Source organism: Heterodontus francisci, chromosome 11 (assembly GCF_036365525.1).
Source record: "Heterodontus francisci isolate sHetFra1 chromosome 11, sHetFra1.hap1, whole genome shotgun sequence".
NCBI classification, from domain to species: Eukaryota; Metazoa; Chordata; class Chondrichthyes; order Heterodontiformes; family Heterodontidae; genus Heterodontus; species Heterodontus francisci.
This window is the reverse complement of record NC_090381.1, coordinates 81,250,374-81,273,077: the sequence shown is the minus strand read 5'-3', so window position 1 is coordinate 81,273,077 and position 22,704 is coordinate 81,250,374. Positions and strand designations below refer to the sequence as shown.

At 42.9% G+C, this 22,704-nt stretch overlaps 1 protein-coding gene across 2 annotated transcripts in view; it reads right to left on the bottom strand.

Moving 5' to 3' along the window:
* mccc1 (methylcrotonyl-CoA carboxylase subunit) overlaps positions 1-22,704 on the bottom strand; it is an 80,324-nt gene that overhangs the window by 13,145 nt on the left and 44,475 nt on the right. For both annotated transcript variants that reach the window (XM_068042334.1, XM_068042336.1), the window contains exons 11-17: positions 15,535-15,718; positions 15,321-15,430; positions 10,465-10,681; positions 10,287-10,373; positions 8,592-8,641; positions 5,648-5,785; positions 5,454-5,561 (exon numbers count right to left, since the gene is read on the bottom strand). In XM_068042334.1, the coding sequence (XP_067898435.1) occupies positions 5,454-5,561; positions 5,648-5,785; positions 8,592-8,641; positions 10,287-10,373; positions 10,465-10,681; positions 15,321-15,430; positions 15,535-15,718 (894 nt within the window). The remainder of the gene's footprint in view (positions 1-5,453; positions 5,562-5,647; positions 5,786-8,591; positions 8,642-10,286; positions 10,374-10,464; positions 10,682-15,320; positions 15,431-15,534; positions 15,719-22,704) is intronic.

The window sequence follows — 22,704 nt, the reverse complement described above, 5'->3', positions numbered from 1 at the left end:
ATTTTATTTGTGCGCTCTGCTTAGAGGGGGCCGAGCGGCAGCCCCCGATGACATAGAGGGGACAGCAGCCGCATTCCCGGCAACGGCGTCCTGCGCCACTGCGCAGGTGCCGGCACCATTTTTAAAGGGCTTCAAGCCCTTCAGTTGCATTTTAAAATTGAAAGGTCCCGATCTCCGGGATATAACAATAAAATTTTATTTCAGATACAAATAACTTTTCCCACCCCAAATTAATTATACATTAATTGTCCTCTACCCCATAATAAACCTTTAATAGTATCCCAAATGCTCACCCCCCCCCCGAAACTTGTTCCCTTTGACCCTCAACCCCTTCCCACCATGCCCACAGCCAATAAAAATTGTTTTCCCTGCTCCTCCACCCCTCCCGCCCTGAAAATTTTATTCCTCCCTCCTCCCTACCAGGTTCTCACCTCGGAACTCCATATGGAGATCCGAAGGCGCACGAGGTACAAGCGGCAGTAAAATTGACGTGGGACAGTCGCCGCCTCCAGGTAAGTTTACTTGCATATCAGTTAGGTTCATTTTAATGGGCAGATGAAGGGCCCGCGACCCTTGGCGTTGAGGGGCCAGTAAAATTCAGCCCCTAGTTTCTAGAACAGTCCCAGTGGATTGGAAGTTAGAAAATGTAACACAGGATGAAGAGAGAAAACAGGGAACTACAGGCCAGTTAGCCTGACATCAGTTTTTGGTAAAATGCTGGAATATATTATTAAGGAAGTCTTAACCATATACCAGAAAATCATAGTATGATCAGAAATAGTCAACATGGTTTTACAAAAGGGAAATCTTGTTTGACAAATTTATTAGAGTTTTTTAAGGAGGTAACCAGTAGGGGAGATAAAGGGGTACCAGTAGATGTAGCATACTTGGATTTCTAAAAGGCATTCGATAAGGTGCACACAAAAGGTTAATACGCAAAATAAGGGCACATGGAGTTGGGGGTAATGTATTAGCATGGATAGAAGATTGGTGAACAATCAGAAAGCAAAGAGTAGGAATAAATGGGACGTTTTCAGGTTGGCAGGCTGTGACTAGTGGAGTGCTGGGCCTCAGCTATTTACAATCTATATTAATGACTTAGACGAAGAGACCAGGAGCAATATATCTAAGTTTGCTAACGATACAAAATTAGGTGGGAATGTAAGCTGTGAGCAGAACTCAAAGAGGCTGCAAAGAGATAATAGTTAGGTTAAGTGAGTGGGCAACAAAGTGGCAGATGGACTATAATGTGGGGAGGTGTGAGGTTATTCACTTTGGTAGTATGAATAGAAAGACAGAGTTTTTTTGAAAAGGCGAGGGACTTGTAAATGTTGATGTTGTGAGAGACTTGGACGTACTCATACGGAACACCAAAAGTTATCAAGCAGGTACAGCAAGCAATTAGGAAGGCAAATGGCATGTTGGCCTTTATTATAAGGGGTCTGCTACAATTGTACAGGGCTTTGGTGAGACCACACCTGTGCGCAGTTTTGATCTCCATATCTAAGGAAGGATATACTTGCCTTGGAGGCAGTAAGGTAAAGGTTCACTAGATTGGTCCCTGGGATGAGAGGGTTGTCCTATGATGACAGGCTGGGCAAATTGGGTCTATACTCTCTGGAGTTTAGAAGAATGAGTGATGATCTCATTGAAACATACAATATTCTGAAGGGGTTTGACAGGGAGGATACGGAGAGCTTGTTTCCCCTAGCTGGGGAATCTAGAACATGGGGCACAGCTTCAGGATAAGGGGTTGATCATTTAGGACTGAGATGAAGAGAAATTTCTTCACTCAGAGGGTTGTGAATCTTTGGAATTGTCTACCCCAGAGGGTTGTGGATGCTCCGCCGTTGAGCACATTCAAGTCTGGGATCAATAGATTTTTGATCTCTCAGGGAATCAGGGCCTGCTTCTGCTCCTAATTCATATGTTTGTATGTATGTGCATATATGGGAGCAGGCCGGAAAGTGGAGTTGAGGTGGAAGATCAGCCATGATCATACTGAATGGCAGAGCAGGCTCGAGGTATGAATGGTCTCCTCCTGCTGCTATTTCTTATGTTCTTATTGTGCTGTAAAATAGAGTATCAATTTAGCTGCATAACAAGGCAGCAAATGTCTAGATTTTCCTTCTCTAATCCTGTATTTATTTTTTTTTAATGAATTTATTGAGCTTGCACAATTTAAACATGCACACATGACATAAATATCAATTTCTGGTAAAGTTACACAATACTTGGTAGAGCTGCTGATGTAACCATGAGCACCATATTGGCTACCAAAATACTAGTGCAACTCAGGTGTAATTATGTAAATGTGCTAAAATTAGAAAAGTTCTTTTTAGATACACCAGATATTTAAGTCATTTTTCTTAATTGATGCTATTTTCTCCCATGTTAGTAGGCATTAGAGTGCCAGAGTTGTTGATTTTGAATACACCAGAATCAACAGAAATCCATCCACAATTCCCAGATTGAAACAGAAGTTTAGAAATAGAGAAAGTTTGTCACTGTCCCTAATTTCTCTTGACACTTAAAAGTAACTAGCCTGATATTTTAAAGTCATTTGTCCATTCGGTTAAGCATTTAGATATAATACAAGAACCTAAGTTCGAGGTGACATGTATGTAACGTGCTGTCACTGACACAACATTCTTCTGTTGCTCTGATGGTAAGTAATCAAACTGTTTACAACATATAAAAGGTCAGGTGGGAAAACAACAATTCAGGAGAAAGGTAAAGACTAAAATTCCAACTGCTTCTAAACAAATACAATATTGCTGTTAATGAAACTACCGAAATAAAGCAGATATTTATCCAATGGTTGATGATCGCCAAGCCTTTTATCTGCATTTTTATCTGGTTTTGTCAGTTAGGCTGTGGCTCTTAAGTATTTGGTAGCCAGTCCCATAATAAATTTCAAAATTTCATGCAATACAAGCCTTATAATACAAAAGTTGTTCATTAAACCAGAATTTGCAGTGTAGAACACAATGAGTTGGATTTTATGGGCCCCCCTGAAACGGGCTCAGGGGCAGTGAGGCCCATAGAAATGCGTCAGGAGGCAAGGGGCGGAGGGCCCGTCGCCTCCGAGTTTGTTGGGTTGGGATTGGTCGGCAACAGCCTTTCCGCTCGAGGCCAGTTGAGGCCCTTAAGTGGCCTATTCCACCACTGCAATTTAACCAGCGGCGAGGGGGGGCCTCTGCCATGCATGGACACCCAGTAATACGAGGTGCCCACCCTGCGAACAGGGGTGGGGGGTAATCTGTGGCCCACAGAGGACCCTTGCTGGGAAAAACTCCACCTCCCAGGACCTCCCCTGCCCCTGCATTTAACGTCCACCATCCCACCAGCCCCTTCGCCAGGGCCTTTAGGACTGGCCCCAGCGACCCTGCCTCACTTAACGCGAGGTACGGATCTCCAGGGCTGGGCCTGGGTCCAAGGCCTCTGCAGTACCAGCAGTGGCCACCGCTGTGATTGGCCAGCAGCTCTTGGAGGGACAGGAATCCTGCGCCGGCCACTTAAGTGCCGGAACAACGTAAGATCACGCCAGCAGGGGATCGGAAAGGCTGAGGCAGGGATCCCCCTGCCTTTTCGGCCTGGTGCTGGGAGTCCCACCGGTGCCACAAAATCCAGCCCAATATTTCTGAAACACTTCTTCAAATATTTGTACATTTTGAATTTGTACTAATCCTTTTTTCTTCCCCATTCCAATCTAATTTCAATTAGAGGCAGGGGTTGAGTAGTATAGCAGTAAATATTCCTGCAGATCAAACTAATCCATTAGCTAACAACTAGTATTTGTATCGAGCCTTTCACTTAATGAAACTTGCCAAGGCATTTCATAGGAAGAGCACTGAACACTAAACAGGCCCAGAAAAATATTACCATAGAAGCTACTGGGATTGTTGTAATAACCCAACTGGTTCACTACAACAACAAAAGGTTCATTAATGTCTTTCAGGGAAGATAACCTGAAAAACCTACTCAGTCTGGCCTATATGTGACTCTTGTTCACATTACCTAGGCAAGTAGGAATGGGGATTAAATGCAGCCTTGCCACTGTCACTCAAATCCTGATGACAAATATATCAAAAAAAAATTATGGCTGAAGCTGGGGAAGGTAACCAAAATCAAGATCAAAGAAATAAATTTTGAGGAAATTTTTAAAGATAGTGAGAGAGCTAGCACAACAACAGCTATAAGAAGAGAATAATCAAAGTTTTGTGTGAAAGGACAACATACCCATCCTTTGCTGGTTCTCCTTCACTTCCAAAGTTCACACAACTAAAACTGACAACTCATTTCCCTACAAAGGCTGGGAGTGCTAATGCCACTCAATCGTGGGCTTTAATCCAGGGTCTTGCATACATTCCATAATTCTGAGCAAAATTAAAAATTTTGTAGAAAAGCAAAAGAGTAGCACCTGAAAATAACATTTTTCTTAAACCACAGTTCTTTCTTTTCCTTCCCTATGTTCGCAACAATGGTGCCGTATTTGATTCTGAGATGAGCTTCCGACCATATGCTCATGCCATCACTAAGAACGCCTACTTTCATCTCCATAACATCGCCCATCTCCTCCCCTGCCTCAGTTCATCCGCTGCTGAAACACTCATCCATGCCTTTGTTTCCTCTGGACTTGACTGATCGGCCTTGAATCTTCTATAAACTTAAGCTCATACAAAACTCTGCTGTCTTTGTCCTAGCTCATACCAAGTCCCATTCACCCAACACTCTTGTACTCGCTGACCTACATTGGTTCCCCTTTGAGCAATGCCTCGATTTTTAAACTCTCATCCTGATTTCAAATTCCTGCTTGGCCTAACCCCTCTCTGTAACCTCCTCCAGCCCTGCAACCCTCTGAGCTAGCTCCGCTCCTACAATTCTGGCCTCATGTATATCCCCAATTTTAATTGCTTCACCATTAGAGGTCATGCCTTCAGCTGCCAAGGCCCTGAGTTCTGGAATTGTCTCTCTAAACCTCTTCACCTCTCTTTCCTCCTTTACAACGCTCCTTAAAACATACTTCTTTGACCAAGCTTTTTGGTCATGTGCACTAATAACTCCTTATGTGGCTTAGTGTTAAATTTTGTTTTATAAGTCTCCTGTGAAGCACCTCGGGACATTTTACATTGAAGGCATTACATAAATGCAAGTTGTTTTTGTTATTATCCTGCATCTCCTGAAGGCGCAAACAACATGAGGATTAGTTTCATGGGAGCCAGCAGCCCTCAGATATCTAAGTGGCCATTCCTTATCTCTAAGCCTAAGAAATATATTTTTCCAGGTTGTTCACTTTGGAAGGCATCACAGGTGATTCTATTCCTGTTCTCACACAATGTCTATGCATACGTACCTTCCTGTGGCAGTCACTGCAGAGAAATCTGGTCTTTCTCATCGAGTAGTATGTAGAAAATATATTAAGAATCACTGATTCAAAATCAAAATGTTACCTTTTCAATAGTTCCGGTCATTGGTGCCACGGCTCCTCCCCCAGATCCAGAAGCATCAATTCCAACCAAATATTTTGGCACAGGGCTATTAACTTGCACAGCTCCTTCCTAGAATAAAGATCAAACTTTGTTACTTTGCCACATTTCGAATGTTAAATGGCATTGCTTGTACCTAAAACAGGAATGAATCTTACCATTGAAAACAGGTGAATGCTGTTGTCCGTGATAACTAGCTTAGGTTTGGAAACCATCCCATTGACTGAACATTTTAGTAATGTGGCATCTCCCTCTGTATTCAGTTCTCCAAATACATGGAATACCTGTCCATCAATCTGAGGTAGAATCAAAATTTACATATAAATTTCAGCCCTAAAGTTTCTACAAATTAGACTGATATACCAACCACAACCATTGTAGTAGTTTTACTGAATGAACATAGTGCAATAACACATTTAACTGGAATACTAAGATTACCCTAGAATGCTCATTCAATCTCACATTTTGATGGTGAAAGGATAGGTAGAAGTCATTTACCTGAAGCAGATGCGGGGGTATGACCTGTGCTCCAGAACTTGCCGCACCCCTAGCCAAGCTGTTCCAGTACAGCCACAACACTGGCATCTACCCGGCAATGTGGAAAATTGCCCAGGTATGTCCTGTACACAAAAAGCAGGACAAGTCCAACCCGGCCAATTACCGCCCCATCAGTCTACTCTCAATCATCAGTAATGTGATGGAAGGTGTCATCAACAGTGCCATCAAGAAGCACTTGCTTAGCAATAACCTACTCAGTGATGCTCAGTTTGGGTTCCGCCAGGGCCACTCAGCTCCTGAACTTATCACAGCCTTGGTTCAAACATGGACAAAAGAGCTGAACTCAAGAGGTGAGATGAGTGACTACCCCTGATATCAAGTCAGCATTTGACCGAGTATGGCATCAAGGAGCCCTAGCAAAACTGGAGTCAATGGGAATCAGGGGGAAAACTCTCCGCTGGTTGGAGTCATATCTAACGCAAAGGAAGATGGTTGTGGTTGTTGGATGTCAATCATCTCAGCTCTGGGACATCATTGCAGGAGTAGTGTCCTAGGCCCAACCATCTTCAGCTGCTTCATCAATGACCTTCCTTCAATCATAAGGTCATAAGTGTGGATGTTCACTGATGATTGCACAATGTTCAGCGCCATTCACGACTCCTGAAGCAGTCCGTGTAGAAATGCAGCAAGACCTGGACAATATCCAGGCTTAGGCTGATAAGTGGCAAGTAACATTCACGCCACACAAGTGTCAGGCATGGCCATCTCCAACAAGAGAGAATCTAACCATCTCCCCTTGACATTCAATGGCATTACAATAGCTGAATTCCCCCACTATCAACATCCTAGGGGCTACCATTGACCAGAAACTGAACTGGAGTAGCCATATAAATACCATGGCTACAGCAGCAGGTCAGAGACTAGGAATCCTGTGGCGAGTAACTCATCTCCTGACTCCCCAAAGCCTGTCCACTATCTACAAGGCACATGCGTGATGGAATACTCTCCACTTGCCTGGATGGGTGCAGCTCCAACAACATTCAAGAAGCTCGACACCATCCAGGACAAAGCAGCCTGCTTGATTGGCACCCCATTCACAAACATTCACTCCCTCCACCACTGACGCACAGTGGCAGCAGTATGTACCATCTACAAGATGCACTGCAGCAACGCACCAAGGCTCCTTGGACAGCACCTTCCAAACCCGCGACCTCTACCAACAAGAAGGACAAGGGCAGCTTCCCAATGCATGTGAACACCACCACCTGCAAGATCCCCTCCAAGTCACACACCATCCTGACTTGGAACTATATCGCCCTTCCTTCACTGTCACTGGGTCAAATCCTGGAACTCCCTTCCTAACAGCATTGTGGGTGTACCGACCCCACATGGACTGCAGCAGTTCAAGAAGGCAGCTCACCACCACCTTCTCAAGGGCAATTAGGGATGGGCAATAAATGCTGGCCTAGCCAGCGACGCCCACATCCCATGAATGAATAAAAAAAAAGAAGAGAAGTTTTAGTTTTGGATTGTTCTAGCAAACAGCCATTTTAGATATGATGGGTCAAATAGTCTCCTGTGAAGTATGGTTCTATGGCTGCTGCTGCACCTCCAACTGCATGACTTGGCAGATTTAAAATACAGTATAAAAATCATCCCCTTTAGTTGCTCAGAGGCATTGATTTTTGATTGCAAAAGAAAGGTTAATACAAGTATCTGTCAAACTTAGCAGATGTTAGTCTGTTGCCAGTGTCATTAATATAAGCACGGATTTTCTTCAGGTACACATACACCACAGATCTCTCTCTTGTCACATAGCAAACAATTCTGACAAGAAAAAACAATCAATTGTATTTTTAAAATTATTTATTTTTGTTGCATTTAGAACACAGGATTAACTAATAAACTGTCTGGAGTGAAGATGTAAGTTAAGTTTTCCTAATTTGCCCAAAATATGATACCACTGTTACCTGAATTAGATCAGCTCAACAGGAACATAAAAAATGAACAAAATAAAAATAGAAAAATAAAGAAAACATCAAAACGGCACAAAAATAATTGATTCTATTCTTTGAATAATCAATATGCAACGAACTACAGATCTTAGGAAACTGTTTATAATGTCTCACTGGGTAAATGCACTGCTTTCCTTGTCATTAAACAACATAAAGCCAGAAGATCCCAGGCCCAATCTTTGTTTGCACTGTATTAGCTGGTTGGTGGGGATACACAGTTGGGCTCAATGGAACCCCAGATGTATGGATGCCAGATGAGCGGTTCTAATGGCAGCATAGAACAGTTTGCCAATGCTCCCTGTCCATTTACATTCATAAACAAGCATTACATGGATGGAATACCAAATTTTACCACTAGCCCTGAAACTGCACCCCACATGTCTAACTATCTTAATTATGGAAGGGAAAACGGGGAGAAAACGATAAGTCAAGAAATAAAAATACACTCAATTAAAAAAATGAAAATGGTAAGAATACATGCAAAGACAGAGATGTATCTGAACCTTCCACAAGTATTTACCATCTCTACACAATGAAAAATAAATTATGTATCTAACTTGATATATTACAAAAATTATTATAAGCTTACCTTAATACTATAAGTCCCATCATAATTATATGTAATATCAATATTCACCTCTTTTTGGTGGGGGGTGGGGGGGGGAGTGGGAAAAAACAAACACAAGTATTATACACTGCAGTGTTAATGTAAGAACATAAAAGCATAAGTAGGAGCAGAAATAGGAGCAGGAGTAGGCCAGTCGACCCTGCTCTGCCATTCAATAAGATCATGATTCTGTGATCTTCTACCTCAACTTCACCTTCCTGCATATTCCTTGGTCTCCTGACTATCCAAAAATCTATCAACCTCTGTCTTGAATACACTCAAAAACTATAACTTATTTCGAACCAACACACATAGAGGCAGAATTTTATTCTCTAGTAAAGTGCTACAATTTTAGATGCTGTTATGTGGTGCTTTACTGTTTGTCGTAAGGTGCATTGATTATGATTGTTGAGATGCACACATAATCTTCTCCCTAGAGATCATGTTGTAGTCCATAGTGAACAGTGAGAAGCTTTTCAAACCAGGTCTTTGTGTAATGGAACAATTTAGAAGTTATACATTGGTTTATGCACTTGTTTTATCAGCTTAGTAATATTAAAGATTTAATTTACTTTAAAAAAAGCATAATATTTCAGTGATGAAAACAAGAAATGCTGGAACCACTCAGCAGGTCTGGCAGCATCTGTGGAAAGAGAAGCAGAGTTAACCTTTTGGGTTAACTCTGCTTCTCTTTCCACAGATGCTGCCAGACCTGCTGAGTGGTTCCAGCATTTCTTGTTTTTATTTCAGATTTCCAGCATCCGCAGTATTTTGCTTTTATAACATTTCAGTGTGTGTGCATGCATACTTACTGTTAAGAAACACGCCACGTCTTGTCATATATTTTACATTTTGTAAAGGTTGCTAGCTCTTTTTCTGGGTGACTACTGTGTCCCTTTGTTTGCTGTTCTGTACAGCACCCCAGATATTAGGGCAAAACCAAACTGAATCCCATTACATTTCATTGCTTTGTGGTACCATGCATTCAAAATGGAGCACAGTTGTGCACATCAGTTTTATTGTTGGCTGCAGTACACACGTAACTAGTTAATCTTTTCCAAATAGTCACTAAACTGGGTTACCAATTATTTAATCTAAATTTGGCGCTGTACCCTTCTGTCTTTCAACTGTTATTTTTTGCTGTTAATTAATGATATTTTGGATCGACAGTGATTCAGTTTAAAAGGTCTGTCTTATGAATGAGAAAGGTTTGTAGTCTATAGCATTAAAGCCATTGATGATAGCTTCTCTTAAAAAAAGAATTGTTGCTACTTCTAAAATTGGTGCTGGGAAGAGGGAGGCAGAAGGTTGTAAGCAAATAACTTCCAATTTCAGAAACAAAATAAAGAATTAGAATAATCATGGAATAAAATTAATGTTAATATTTCAAAAATTTATGAACAGAAGAGGAGAGAAATGGCTGGAAAAGTGCAGGTAGTGTTTAATTTTTATAATGTGAAATGGTGTTTTTACATGTTATTATCTTAGGATGAATTCTATAGCAATAAAGCTATCTGATGTTTTAGTAGCTTTATTACCGTAAATTACTATTTTATTACTTCTATCTGTGTACATAACTAGCGAGCAGAAACATTTGAAAATTACTAGCAAAAGCAACAATTCAAAAGCCAAGAGTAAAACTATGCATCACAGTTGTGCTGGCTATATAGTACTTACTATTCTGTCCATCAAGCAATGCAAGATTTCTGCTGTATAGAATATTTAACCTTCTCCCACTGCTGTTTGCAAATGGAGAAAATGGATCTGAAAAATAATTCAGAAAAAATGATCACATATAAGCACACCTGTGTTTTTAAAATGTTTGCATAATCGGTAGATCACAAGGAGTTCCTACCATGTGAAAGTGCTTTGAAAGCGTTGGTCTGAATCCTTTCATGCAGTATCAGAGCAAGTGCTGCCTGACATAGGACATCTTTACCAGTCGCTTCCTTTGCTGGAAACAGTCCCTCATAATGTTGAGGGATAAAGTCTGTGTGCACATTTCCAGCCTCAAATTCAGGATGAGCAGCGAGGTTGAGCAAGAAATCTATGTTGGTGTTTAAGCCTACAATCTGTCACAACACAGAAGCAATCAAAATTATATGGACATCTGCATCCATAACTTCCAATTTGTTATTCATATATAATAGGTAAAGGGGAATGGCCAAGTTCCCAGATGGAGTTTCTCTCTTGATCAAAACTAACAGCAGTTATATTTTTGATTAAACAGAGCTAGTTTACACTAATAAAAGCAATATGCACAAAAAACAGAAGGAGAATATAATAGGACTAATTCCTTAATAAAGATGTTAAGTGACATTTTTGATTCAGTTTGTTGGAGGATGTTTACTTGATAGATTGAGCAAAAATGCTTTCGTGAGTGGAACCATTGATGCTGCTTGAAAAATGTTCTTTGCATTTTTGTATTTATGAGTTTCCAGACCCCCAACCAGTTACTTTCTCAGCATCTATTATGCTTACATACACTTTTCCAAAATCTTTACATGTCCAAGCAGTATCAATGGTTCCACTTACAAAAAGCATTTTTGCTTAATCTGTCAAGTAAACAACCTCCAGCTGAATAATATAAATATCTCACTATTTGTCAACTCATCATCAGATTTTCTCTAATTTTCTAATGGCAAACTGTCAGTAATAACACACTACATAAAGCATGTTGATTTGCATTTATTCTGCCATGCATTCCGGAAACCACAAAAAGCAGCCAACTTTATATTTTATATATGCCCAGGCTTAACATCAGTCGTCTTTATCCTTTATGAAGTCCTACATCTGTGAATAAACTGATTTTGCAAAGAATGTACAAGAGCACCAGTACTTACATCAGTTTGGGTCATGATTAATTAATTAATTTTTTTAACCATGACATAATATTCAGAGGCACTAGAAAAGTCAAATAATAAATCAAGTCTATATCGTATGGTAGATATTCGTAAATTGGGCACAAGTTCAAATAACTGGGAAACAAATGAGTTATCAGCATACTGGTCTCTTTTTCATAGCTCATGAAATAATGGGATATATATGACTGACAAAACCTGCACGACACTGGCCCTAATCAATCTTTGTAATATTGTTCTGTACTTTCTGCCAGTATAGGCTATTATACTTCAGGGATCATACCCTATGAGTTCCACTATTGAATGACGAGAGGGGAACAAGTTGTAATCAATTAGTAATAAATTATGATAGTGGGATGCATTTATCTGGGTATAGTTTTGTGCCTAGGTTTTTTTATTCATTCATGGGATGTGGGCGTCACTGGCTATGCCGGCATTTATTGCCCATCCCTAATTGCTCTTGAGAAGGTGGTGGTGAGCTGCGTTCTTGAACCGCTGCGGTCCATGTGAGGTAGGTACACCCATAGTGCTGTTAGGGAGTTCCAGGATTTTGATCCAGTGACAGTGAAGGAAGGGCGATATTGTTCCAAGTCAGGATGGTGTGTGACTTGGACAGGAACTTGCAGGTGGTGATGTTCCCATGCATGGGCTGCCCTTGTCCTTCGAGGTGGTAGAGGTCGCAGGTTTGGAAGGTGCTGTCTAAGGAGCCTTGGTGTGTTGCTGCAGTGCATCTGGTAGATGGTACACACTGCTGCCACTGTGCGTCGGTGGTGGAGGGAGTGAATGTTTGTGGATGGTGTGTCAATCAAGCAGGCTGCTTTGTCCTGGATGGTGTTGAGTTTCTTGAGTGTTGTTGGAGCTGCACCCATCCAGGCAAGTGGAGAGTATTCCATCACACTCCTGACTTGTGCCTTGTAGATAGTGGACAGGCTTTGGGGAGTCAGGAAGTGAGTTACTCGTCACAGGATTCCCAGCCTCTGACCTGCTCTTGTAGCCATGGTATTTATAAGGCTACTCCAGTTCAGTTTCTAGTCAATGGTAGCCCCTGGGATGTTGATAGTGGGGGATTCAGCGATGGTAATGCCATTGAATGTCAAGGGGAGATGGTTAGATTCTCTCTTGTTGGAGATGGTCATTGCCTGGCACTTGTGTGGCACAAATGTTACTTGCCACTTATCAGCCCAAGCCTGGATATTGTCCAGGTCTTGCTGCATTTCTACATGGACTGCTTCAGTATTTGAGGAGTCGCAAACGGTGCTGAACATTGTGCAATCATCAGCGAACATCCCCATTTCTGACCTTATGATCGAGGAAGGTCATTGACGAAGCAGCTGAAGATGGTTGGACCTAGGACACTACCCTGAGGAACTCCTGCAGTGCTGGAGCTCAAATAATTGACCTCCAACAACCAGAGCCATCTTCCTTTGCGCTAGGTATGACTCTTACCAGCAGAGAGTTTTCCCCCTGATTCCCATTGACTCCAGTTTTGCTAGGGCTCCTCGATGTCATACCCAGTCAAATGCTACCTTGATGTCAAGGGCAGTCACTCTCACCTCACCCCTTGAGTTCAGCTCTTTTGTCCATGTTTGAACCAAGGCTGTAATGAGGTCAGTTGCTGAGTGGCCCTGTCGGAACCCAAACTGAGCAGGTTATTGCTAAGCAAGTGCTGCTTGATGGCACTGTTGATGACACCTTCCATCACTTTGCTGATGATTGAGAGTAGACTGATGGGGCGGTAATTGGCCGGGTTGGACTTGTCCTGCTTTTTGTGCACAGGACATACCTGGGCAATTTTCCACATTGCCGGGTAGATGCCAGTGTTGTAGCTATACTGGAACAGCTTGGCTAGGGGTGCGGCAAGTTCTGGAGCACGGGTCTTCAGTACTATTGCCGGAATATTGTCAGGACCCATAGCCTTTGTAGTATCCAATGCCTTCAGTCATTTCTTGATATCACGCGGAGGGAATCGAATTGGCTGAAGTCTGGCATCTGTAATGCTGGGGACTTCAGGCGGGAGCCGAGATGGATCATCAACTCGGCACTTCTGGCTGAAGATTGTTGCAAATGCTTCTGCCTTATCTTTCGCACTGATGTGCTGGGCTCCCCCATCATTCAGGATGGGGATATTTGTGGAGCCACCTCCTCCAGTTAGTTGCTTAATTGTCCACCGCCATTCATGGCTGGATGTGGCAGGACTGCAGAGCTTAGATCTGATCCGTTGGTTATGGGATCGCTTAGCTCTGTCTATTGCATGCAAGTAGTCCTGGGTTGTAGCTTCACCAGGTTGACACCTCATTTTGAGGTATGCCTGGTGCTGCTCCTGGCATGTCCTCCTGCACTCTTCATTGAACCAGGGTTGGTCTCCTGGCTTGATGGTAATGGTAGAGTGGGGGATATGCCGGGCCATGAGGTTACAGATTGTGGTTGAGTACAATTCTGCTGCTGCTGATGGTCCACAGTGCCTCATGGATGCCCAGTTTTGCATTGCTAGATCTGTTCGAAATCTATCCCATTTAGCACGGTGAAAGTGCCACACAACACGATGGACTGTATCCTCAATGTGAAGGCGGGACTTCGTCTCCACAAGGACTGTGTGGTGGTCACTCCTACCAATACAGTCATGGACAGAAGCATCTGCGGCAGGCAGATTGGTGAGAACAAGGTCAAGTATGTTTTTCCTTCTTGTTGGTTCTCTCACCACCTGCTGCAGACCCAGTCTAGCAGCTATGTCCTTTAGGACTAGGCCAGCTTGGTCAGTAGTGGTGCTACTGAGCCACTCTTGGTGATGGACATTGATGTCCCCCACCCAGAGTACATTTTGTGCCCTTTCCACCCTTAGTGCTTCCTCCATGTGCTGTTCAACATGGAGGAGTACTGACTCATCAGCTGAGGGAGGGCGGTAGGTGGTAATCAGTAGGAGGTTACCTTGCCCATGTTTGACCTGATGCCATGAGACTTCATGGGGTCCAGAGTCGATGTTGAGGACTTCCAGGGCATCTCCCTCCCTACTATAGACCACTGTGCCGCCACCTCGCCGCCACCTCTGCTGGGTCTGCCCTGCTGGTAGGACAGGACATACCCAGGGAGAGTGATTGCAGTATCTGGGACATTGTCTGTAAGGTATGATTCCGTGAGTATGACTGTCAGGCTGTTGCTTGACTAGTCTGTGGGACAGCTCTCCCAACTTTGGCACAAGCCCCCAGATGTTAGTAAGGAGGACTTTGCAGGGTCGACAGGGCTGGGTTTGCCGTTGTCGTTTCTGGTGCCTAGGTCGATGCCAGGTGGTCCATCCGGTTTAATTCCTTTTTATTGACTTCGTAGTGGTTAGGTACAACTGAGTGGCTTGCTAGGCCATTTCAGAGAGCATGTAAGAGTTAACCACATTGCTGTGGGTCTGGAGTCACATGTAGGCCAGACCAGGTAAGGACAGCAGATTTCCTTCCCTAAAGGACATTAGTGAACCAGATGGGTTTTTACAACAATCCACAATAGCTTCATGGCCATCATTAGACTAGCTTTTAATTCCAGATTTATTAATTAAATTCAAATTCCACTTTCTGCTGTGGTGGGATTCAAACCCATGTCTCCAGATCAATACCCTGGGTCTCTGGGTTACTAGTCCAGTGATAATACCACTACGCCACCGCCTCCCTCTATTCCTATTCTTAAAACCCCAAAATGGACAAATTTGTTTGTATTTGTAGCTTCTCACAGCAGATTACCTACCCTAAATGGAGGTATACTAAAATGTTCCAACTACTTTGTAACCTTCATACAACTTTTTGATGTTTCTTCAGCAGATTGATCATACAACACTAAATCCAGTTTTTACAAATATGAACATACTTACATTGTACTGACGCAAGCAATATTTTAATTTATTTAGTGCCACTGTGCGGTCATCTCCCCAAACCACCAGCTTGGCAATCATTGGGTCATAATGCACAGAGACTTCATCACCTGAAAAGAATTTAATATCTATTATATCTATGAATATCTACTTTTACAGAAAAATATTATTTAAAATGAATTTAAGATTTTATAATCTGGCATAACTTCAATACCTTGCTTGACTCCAGTCTCAATTCTTGTAAAAGCATCTGGTACTGGTGTTGACAGATGCAGCAAAGGTCCTGCTCCTGGCATAAAGTTATTACTCGGATCTTCTGCGTAAATTCTTGCTTCAAATGCATGACCTTTGACAGAGAGTTCTTCCTGTGTCATAGGAAGCTTCTCTCCAGCTGCAACCTGAAGTTTAAAGAAAAGAAACATCCATTTATTTTCAATCCATTGCAGGATTTGTAATGCCACTACTCATAGGATCCACATTTCATGCACATAAAACTAAACATTCTGGCAGCATGCAATGCTTCTATACGACTTCAGGCAGATATTAAGGGTCACTATGTCCCCACAGAATTAATTAATTACCGTATTTTCTTTCAGTTATCAACATCCCTTCAAGGATACAGTAGTGTAGTGGGTATGGTATTGACTATCTAGAGGTCAGGGGTTCAAATTAATGTCAAGTCACGAAACCCAATTGAATAAATAAGGTAATTTGGGAAAATTGCAATTTCATTGTTAAAAATACAACTATATCACTAATGTCCTGCAGGGAAGGAAACCTGTCACCCTTACCTGGTTTGGCCCACAGGTGACTTCAATCCACACTATATGGTCGTGTTTCGATGCCTCTTAAGTGACCTCACAAACTACCCAGTTGTAAAAACAATTGCTCCAAAGAGGGATCATTCTTACCTTCCTTGGCAACTACACATACCAATAACAAATAATAACTCATGAAAGACAGACAGAGCTCTCGCTAGTACAAGACAAATAACTGTAACTAGTGAACACCCCTTGTCCATAAGACCTTAAGAAATAAGAACAGAAGTAGACTATACCACCCTCGAGGCTGCCCTGCCATTAAATATGATCATGGCTGATCTTGGGCTTAAACTCCACTTTTCTGCCAACTCTTCATATCCCTTGATGCCCTGAGAGACCAAAAATCTGTCTATCCCAGCCTTAAATCTACTACCCTCTGAGATACAGAATTTCAAAGGTTCACAACCCTTTGAGTGAAGAAATTTCTCCTCACCTCAGTCCTAAATGATAGTCCCCTTATCCTGAGATTGTGCCCCCGTGTTTTAGATTCCCCAGCCAGTGGAAACAACCTCTCAGTGTCTACTTTGTCAAGCCCCTTCAGAATCTTCTAATTTTCAATGAGATCACCTCTCATTCTTCGAAACTCCAGAGAATATAGGTCCAATTTTCTCAGCCTCTCATCACAGGAAAACCTTCCCATGCCAGGGACCAATCTAGTGAACCTTTGCTGTACGGCCTCCAATGCAAGTATATCCTTCCTAAAAAATGAATACCATAACTGCATACTATATTCCAGGTGTGATCTCACCAAAGCCCCATACAAATGTCGCAAGACTTCTTTATTCTTGTACTCCAATCCCCTTGCAATAAAGGCCAACATGCCATTTGCCTGCCTAATTGCTTGCCTTATTTGCATGCTAACTTTCTGTGCTCCTTGTACGAGCACACCAAAGCCTCTCACATCATCAATATTTACAAGTTTCACACCTTTTAAAAAAATATTCTGCTCATCTATTCTTACGACCAACCTCACACTTCTTCACGTTATACTCCATCTGCCACATTGTTGCCCACTCACTTAACCTGTCTATATCTCTTTGCAGCCTTTGTGTACTCCTCACAGCTTGCATTTCCATCCTTTGTATCAGCAGCGAACTCAGACGAAGAGACAGAGTAATGTATCTAAGTCATTAATATAAATTGTAAATAGCTGAGGCCCAGCACTGATCCTTGCAGCACTCCACTCGTCACAGCCTGCCAACTTGAAAATGCCCCTCTTATGCCTACTCTTTGCTTCCTGTCCATTAACTAATCCTCTATCCATGCGAATATATTACCTCCAACTCGATAAGCCCTCATTTTGCCTATTAACTTTTTGTGTGGCATCTTGCCAAATGCCTTTTGGAAATCCAGGTATCCTACATCTACTGGTTCCCCTTTACCTACCCTTACTAGTTACCTCCTCAAAAAACTCTAATAAATTTGTCAAACACGATTTTGCTTTCATAAAAAACATGTTGACTTTGCCTGATTATGCTATAATTTTCGAAGTGCATTATTAAGTCATCCTTAATAACAAATTCCAGCATTTTCCTGACAACTGATGTCAGGCTAACTGGCCTGTAGTTCCCTCTTTTCTCTACCCCTCCTGTCTTGAATAGTGGTGTTACATTTGATAACTTCCAATCTACTGGGACCGTTCCAGAATCCAGAGAATGTTAGAAAACCATAGTTATCTCTGTAGCTATGAACCTTAGGCTGGGATTTTGTGTGGCCCCGAGTTGGGGTTGGAGGTGGGGGGGCACGGTATATTGCAACAGCTGGCGGGGGAGGGGGCAGAGGGCCAGTCACCAAGCGATCTTTCTGGGGGCAAGCTGACGATTGCCTTCCTGTCCAGAGGCCAATTGAGGCCCTTAAGTGGCCTATTAATGCCAATTAAGGGCCTCTTCCGGCCGCTGCTGGGTTCTTACCAGCGGCAGGAGGTGCCTCCACCATGCGGGAAGGATGCCTTGTGACATGAGGTGCCCTCCCTGAGGGCTTGGAAGGGGGCTCCCTCCTTTTGGACATTGGGCATTTTCTGTCCAATGGAGGACCCCCACTGGGAACCACTTTACCCCCGGGAACCCCTTCCCCCTGGACTACACAACCACCCACATGTCCCCCTTCACCAGGGCCTTCCAGACTGGCCCTGGTGACTCCACCTCACTTACCTGAGGTCCGGGGTTCCAGTGCTGGGCCTGGGTCCAAAGCTTCTGCAGTGCTGAGAGTGGCCACCACTCCCGGTGGGGCTGCCGATACAGCTGATTGGCTGGCAGCTCCTGGAGGCGGGATCCCTGTCTTTAAAGGGACGGGGTTCTTGGCTCATGAAACCTAGACGTTAAAAGACCGGGGGAGGGGGGGCGTGCGAAAAGGCAAAGGCGGGGTTTCTCCTGCCTTTTCAGCCCGACGCCGGGAGTCCCGCCTCCAGCAAAAAATCCAGCACCTAGTGTGTGGCCAACAAGTTTGGGGATTTGTCAGAATAGTCCCTTAAGATTTTCCAATACTATTTTCTCTACTGATACTAATTACCTTAATTTTCTCACTCTTTTTATCCTCTAGGTTACCCTCTATTTCTGGTACGCAACTTGTATCTTCTATTGTGAAGACAGACACAAAATATTTGTTCAATTTCACTGCCATTTCCTCATTCCTCATAATTTTTCCTGTCTCTGCTTTGAAGGGACCAAGCGCTTACTTTAGCTACTCTCTTCCTTTTTAAATACTTGTAAAAGCTCTTACAATCTGTTTAAATATCCCTAGCTAGTTTACAATCATATTCTAGATTTTCCCTTTTTAATCAACTTTTTGCTGGTTTTTAAAACACTCTCAATCCTCTGTCTTGCTACTATTCTTGACAACATTATAAGCCTCTTATTTTAATCTAATACAATCCTTAACTTCCTGAGTAAGCCACGGTGGATCTTTCTTGCTTGCTTTTATTTTTCAATGGAATGTATTTTTGATCATTTTGAATGTATTGTTGAACATTTTGAATTGGCAATACAGTAATCATGGGGAACTTCAATCTACATATCGTCTGGGTAAACCTAATTAGCACTAATGCTGTGGAGGACAAATGTATACGAGATGGTTTCCTAGAACAGTATGTTGAGGAACCAACTAGAGAATGGACTATTTTAGATCTAGTATTGAGCAATGTGAAAGGGCTAATTAATAATCTCGTTGTAAAGGAACCTTTAGGGAAGAGTGACCATTATAGGATAGAATTTTACATTAAGTTTGAAAGTGATGTAGTTCAATCCGAAACTAGGATCTTAAATCGAAACAAAGAAAACTACAATGGCATGAGGGCCAAGTTGGCTGTGGTAGATTGGAAAACTACATTCAAAGGTATGACGGTAGGCAGGCAATGGTTAGCATTTAAAGAAGTAATACATAGTTTACAACAAATTCACATTCCTTTGAGGCACAAAAACCCAACAGGAAAAGTAATCCAACCGTGGTTAACAAGAGAAGTTAAAGACTGTATTAGATCCAAGGAAGAGGCTTTTAAAGTTGCCAAAAAAGTAGTAAGCCTGAGGATTGGGAGCATTTTAGAATTCAGTAAAGAAGTTCCATGAAACTGATAAAGAAAGGGAAAATAGAATATGAAAGTAAACTAGCAAGAAACATTAAAACGGACTGTAAAAGCTTCTATGGTATGTAAAAAGGAAAAGATGAGCAAAGATAAATGTGGGCCCATTACAGGCAGAGACAGGAGAATTTATAACGGAGAATAAGGAAATGGCAGAGAAACTAAACAAATACTGTGCGTCTGTTTTCACGGAGGAGCCTCTTATAAATACTAAAGAACCAAGGGACTAGCGAGGATGGGGAACTGAAAGAAATTACTATTAGTCAAAAAGTAGTACTGGAGAAATTAATGGGACTAAAAGTCGGTAAATCACCTGGACCTGACGATCTACATCCCAAAGTGTTGAAAGAGGTGGCTGTAGAGATAGTGGATGCATTGGTGGTCATCTTCCAAAATTCTATAGATTCTAGAATGGTTCCTGCAGATTGGAAGGTAGCAAATGTAACCCCACTATTTAAGAAAGAAGGGAGATAGAAAATGGGGAACTGCAGACCTGTTAGCCTGACATCAGTAGTAGGGAAAATGCTAGAATCTATTATAAAGGACGTGATAACTGGACACTTAGAAAATAAAGGTGGATTAGGCAGAGTCAACATGGATTTATGAAAGGAAAATCATTTTTGACAAACCTGTTGGGAGTTTGTTTGAGGATGCAACTAGCAGAATAGATAAGGGGGAACCAGTAGATGTGCCGTATTTGGATTTTCAAAAGGCTTTCAATAAGGTCCCATACAAGAGGTTAGTAAATAAAAACAGAACACTTGAGATTGGGGGTAATATACTGGCATCGATTGAGAATTGGTTAACAGACAGAAAACAGAGAGTAGGATTAAATGGGTCATTCTCAGGATGGCAGCCTGTGACTAGTGGGGTACTGCAAGGATCAGTGCTTGGGCCCCAGCTATTCATAATCTGTATCAATGATTTGGATGTGGGGACCAAATGTAATGAGCTCGAGACCAGCGCCGGGCCAAAAATGTGGGGGGGAACCTTGGCTTGGCCTTTTTGTGTTCCTCCCCCTGCCCATGTGATCCTCCATTGTTCCGGAGGTGACATTTCTGGTGCCGGGATCTCCCTCCCTTTAAAGATGGAGATGTCGCCTCCAAGAGCTGCTGGCCAATCATAGGGCCGGCAGCTCAGCAGTATCAGCAGCACCACAGGGAGCAGTGGCCACTGCCAGTACTGCAGAGGCCTTGAACCCAGGCCCAGTGCTGGAATGCTGGACCTCAGGTAAGTGAAGTGGACCAGGCCGGCAGACCCCAGTGAGGGGGGGACTTAGGGTGGGGGGGGGTGGTTGGTGGTCGTAAAATCCAGGAGGAGGGAGCATCCTAGGAGGTTCATTGTTCCCCGGCTGGAGCCTTCTGTGGGCCACAGATTGCCCACAGCGGCGGGATCCCCACACCCCCAAGCCTGCAGGGAGGGTGCCTTATTTTACAAAGCGCCCTCCCCGTGTGGCAGAAGCCCCTGTACTGCCAGCTGCGAGTGGGGGGGCGGGGATGGTGGGGTGGGGGGGGGGGGGGAAAGAGGCCCGTAGGCCTGTCTCATCCCCGGGAAAATCGCTTGGCAATGGGGTGGCAACAGGACATCCAATTCCCCCCCGCTATGATTCTATGGGCCCCCCCCTCCCCCACCTCAGTGGGGCCCATAAAATCTAGCCCAGTATTTCCAAGCTTGCTGATGGCACAAACTAGGTGGGAATGTGAATTGTGAAGAGGATGCGAAGATGCTTCAAGGGGAGTTAGACAGGCTAAGTGAGTGGGCAAGAACTTGGCAGATGGAATATAATGTAAAAAATTGAAGCTATCCACTTTGGTAGGAAAAACAAATGCTGAGCATTTCTTAAATGCTGAGCGATTAGGAAGTGTCAAAGTCCAAAGGGATTTGGGTGTCCTTGTTCATGAGTCACTGAAAGCTAACATGCAGGTAATTGGAAAGGCACATAGTAATCTGGTCTTTATTGCAAGAAGATTTGAGTACAGGAGAGTAAAAATGTCTTGCTGCAACTGTATAGAGTCTTGGTGAGACCACACCTAGAGTACTGTGTACAGTTTTGGTCTCCTTACCTAAGGAAGGATATACTTGCCATAGAGGGAGTGCAACAAAAGGTCATCAGACTGATTCCTGGGATGGCGGGATTGTCCTATGAGACTGAGGAGGTTGGGCTTGTATTCACTAGAGTTTAGAAGAATGAGAAGTGATCTCATTGAAACATACAACATTCTTACAGGGCTCGACAGGGTAGATGCAGGAAGGATGTTTCCTCTGGCTGGGAAGTCTAGAACCAGGGGACACAGTCTCAGAATAAGGGGCAGGCCATTTAACTGAGATGAGGAGGAATTTCTTCGCTCAGAGGGTGGTGAATCTTTGGAATTCTCTATTCTCGAGGGCAGTGGAGTCTCAGTCATTGAGTATGTTCAAGACAGAGAGCGACTGATTTCTAGACATTAAAGGCATCAAGGGATATGTGGACAGTGCAGGAAAATGGTATTGAGGTAGATCAGCAATGATCTAGTTGAATGACGGAGCAGGCTCGAGGGGCCAAATGGCCTACTCCTGCTCCTATTTCCTAGGGGTTTCTTTAAATCTTTCTCACTGTTTATTTACTGGCATACCTTTTAGTCTACATTCCTACATAAAATAAAGGTGTCTTAAACTAATTTCGGTACAAAAACTTTAGCTCCGACTCCATTTTTACATTAAAAATCACAGTTTTTAAAACATAATCATGCTTCACAGTCCAGTGTTCATAACACTTTACTGAAATGGCTCCTGGAGAAATGATTGCTACAGCACAAGCATACTGTTTCCTTACCTAGCTCTGACATTTTTTCTTTCCATTCCAGGTCTTCAAGGTGCTGTGACGTCTTTCAGTATTTGATACCACCATGCCCACAGCTGCTTAAACATTATTAAGTATCTTGCACAATACTATACTGAAAGGACAATGCCCTTTAACTACAAAACAACAGTGAAATTGGAACCTTTAGAT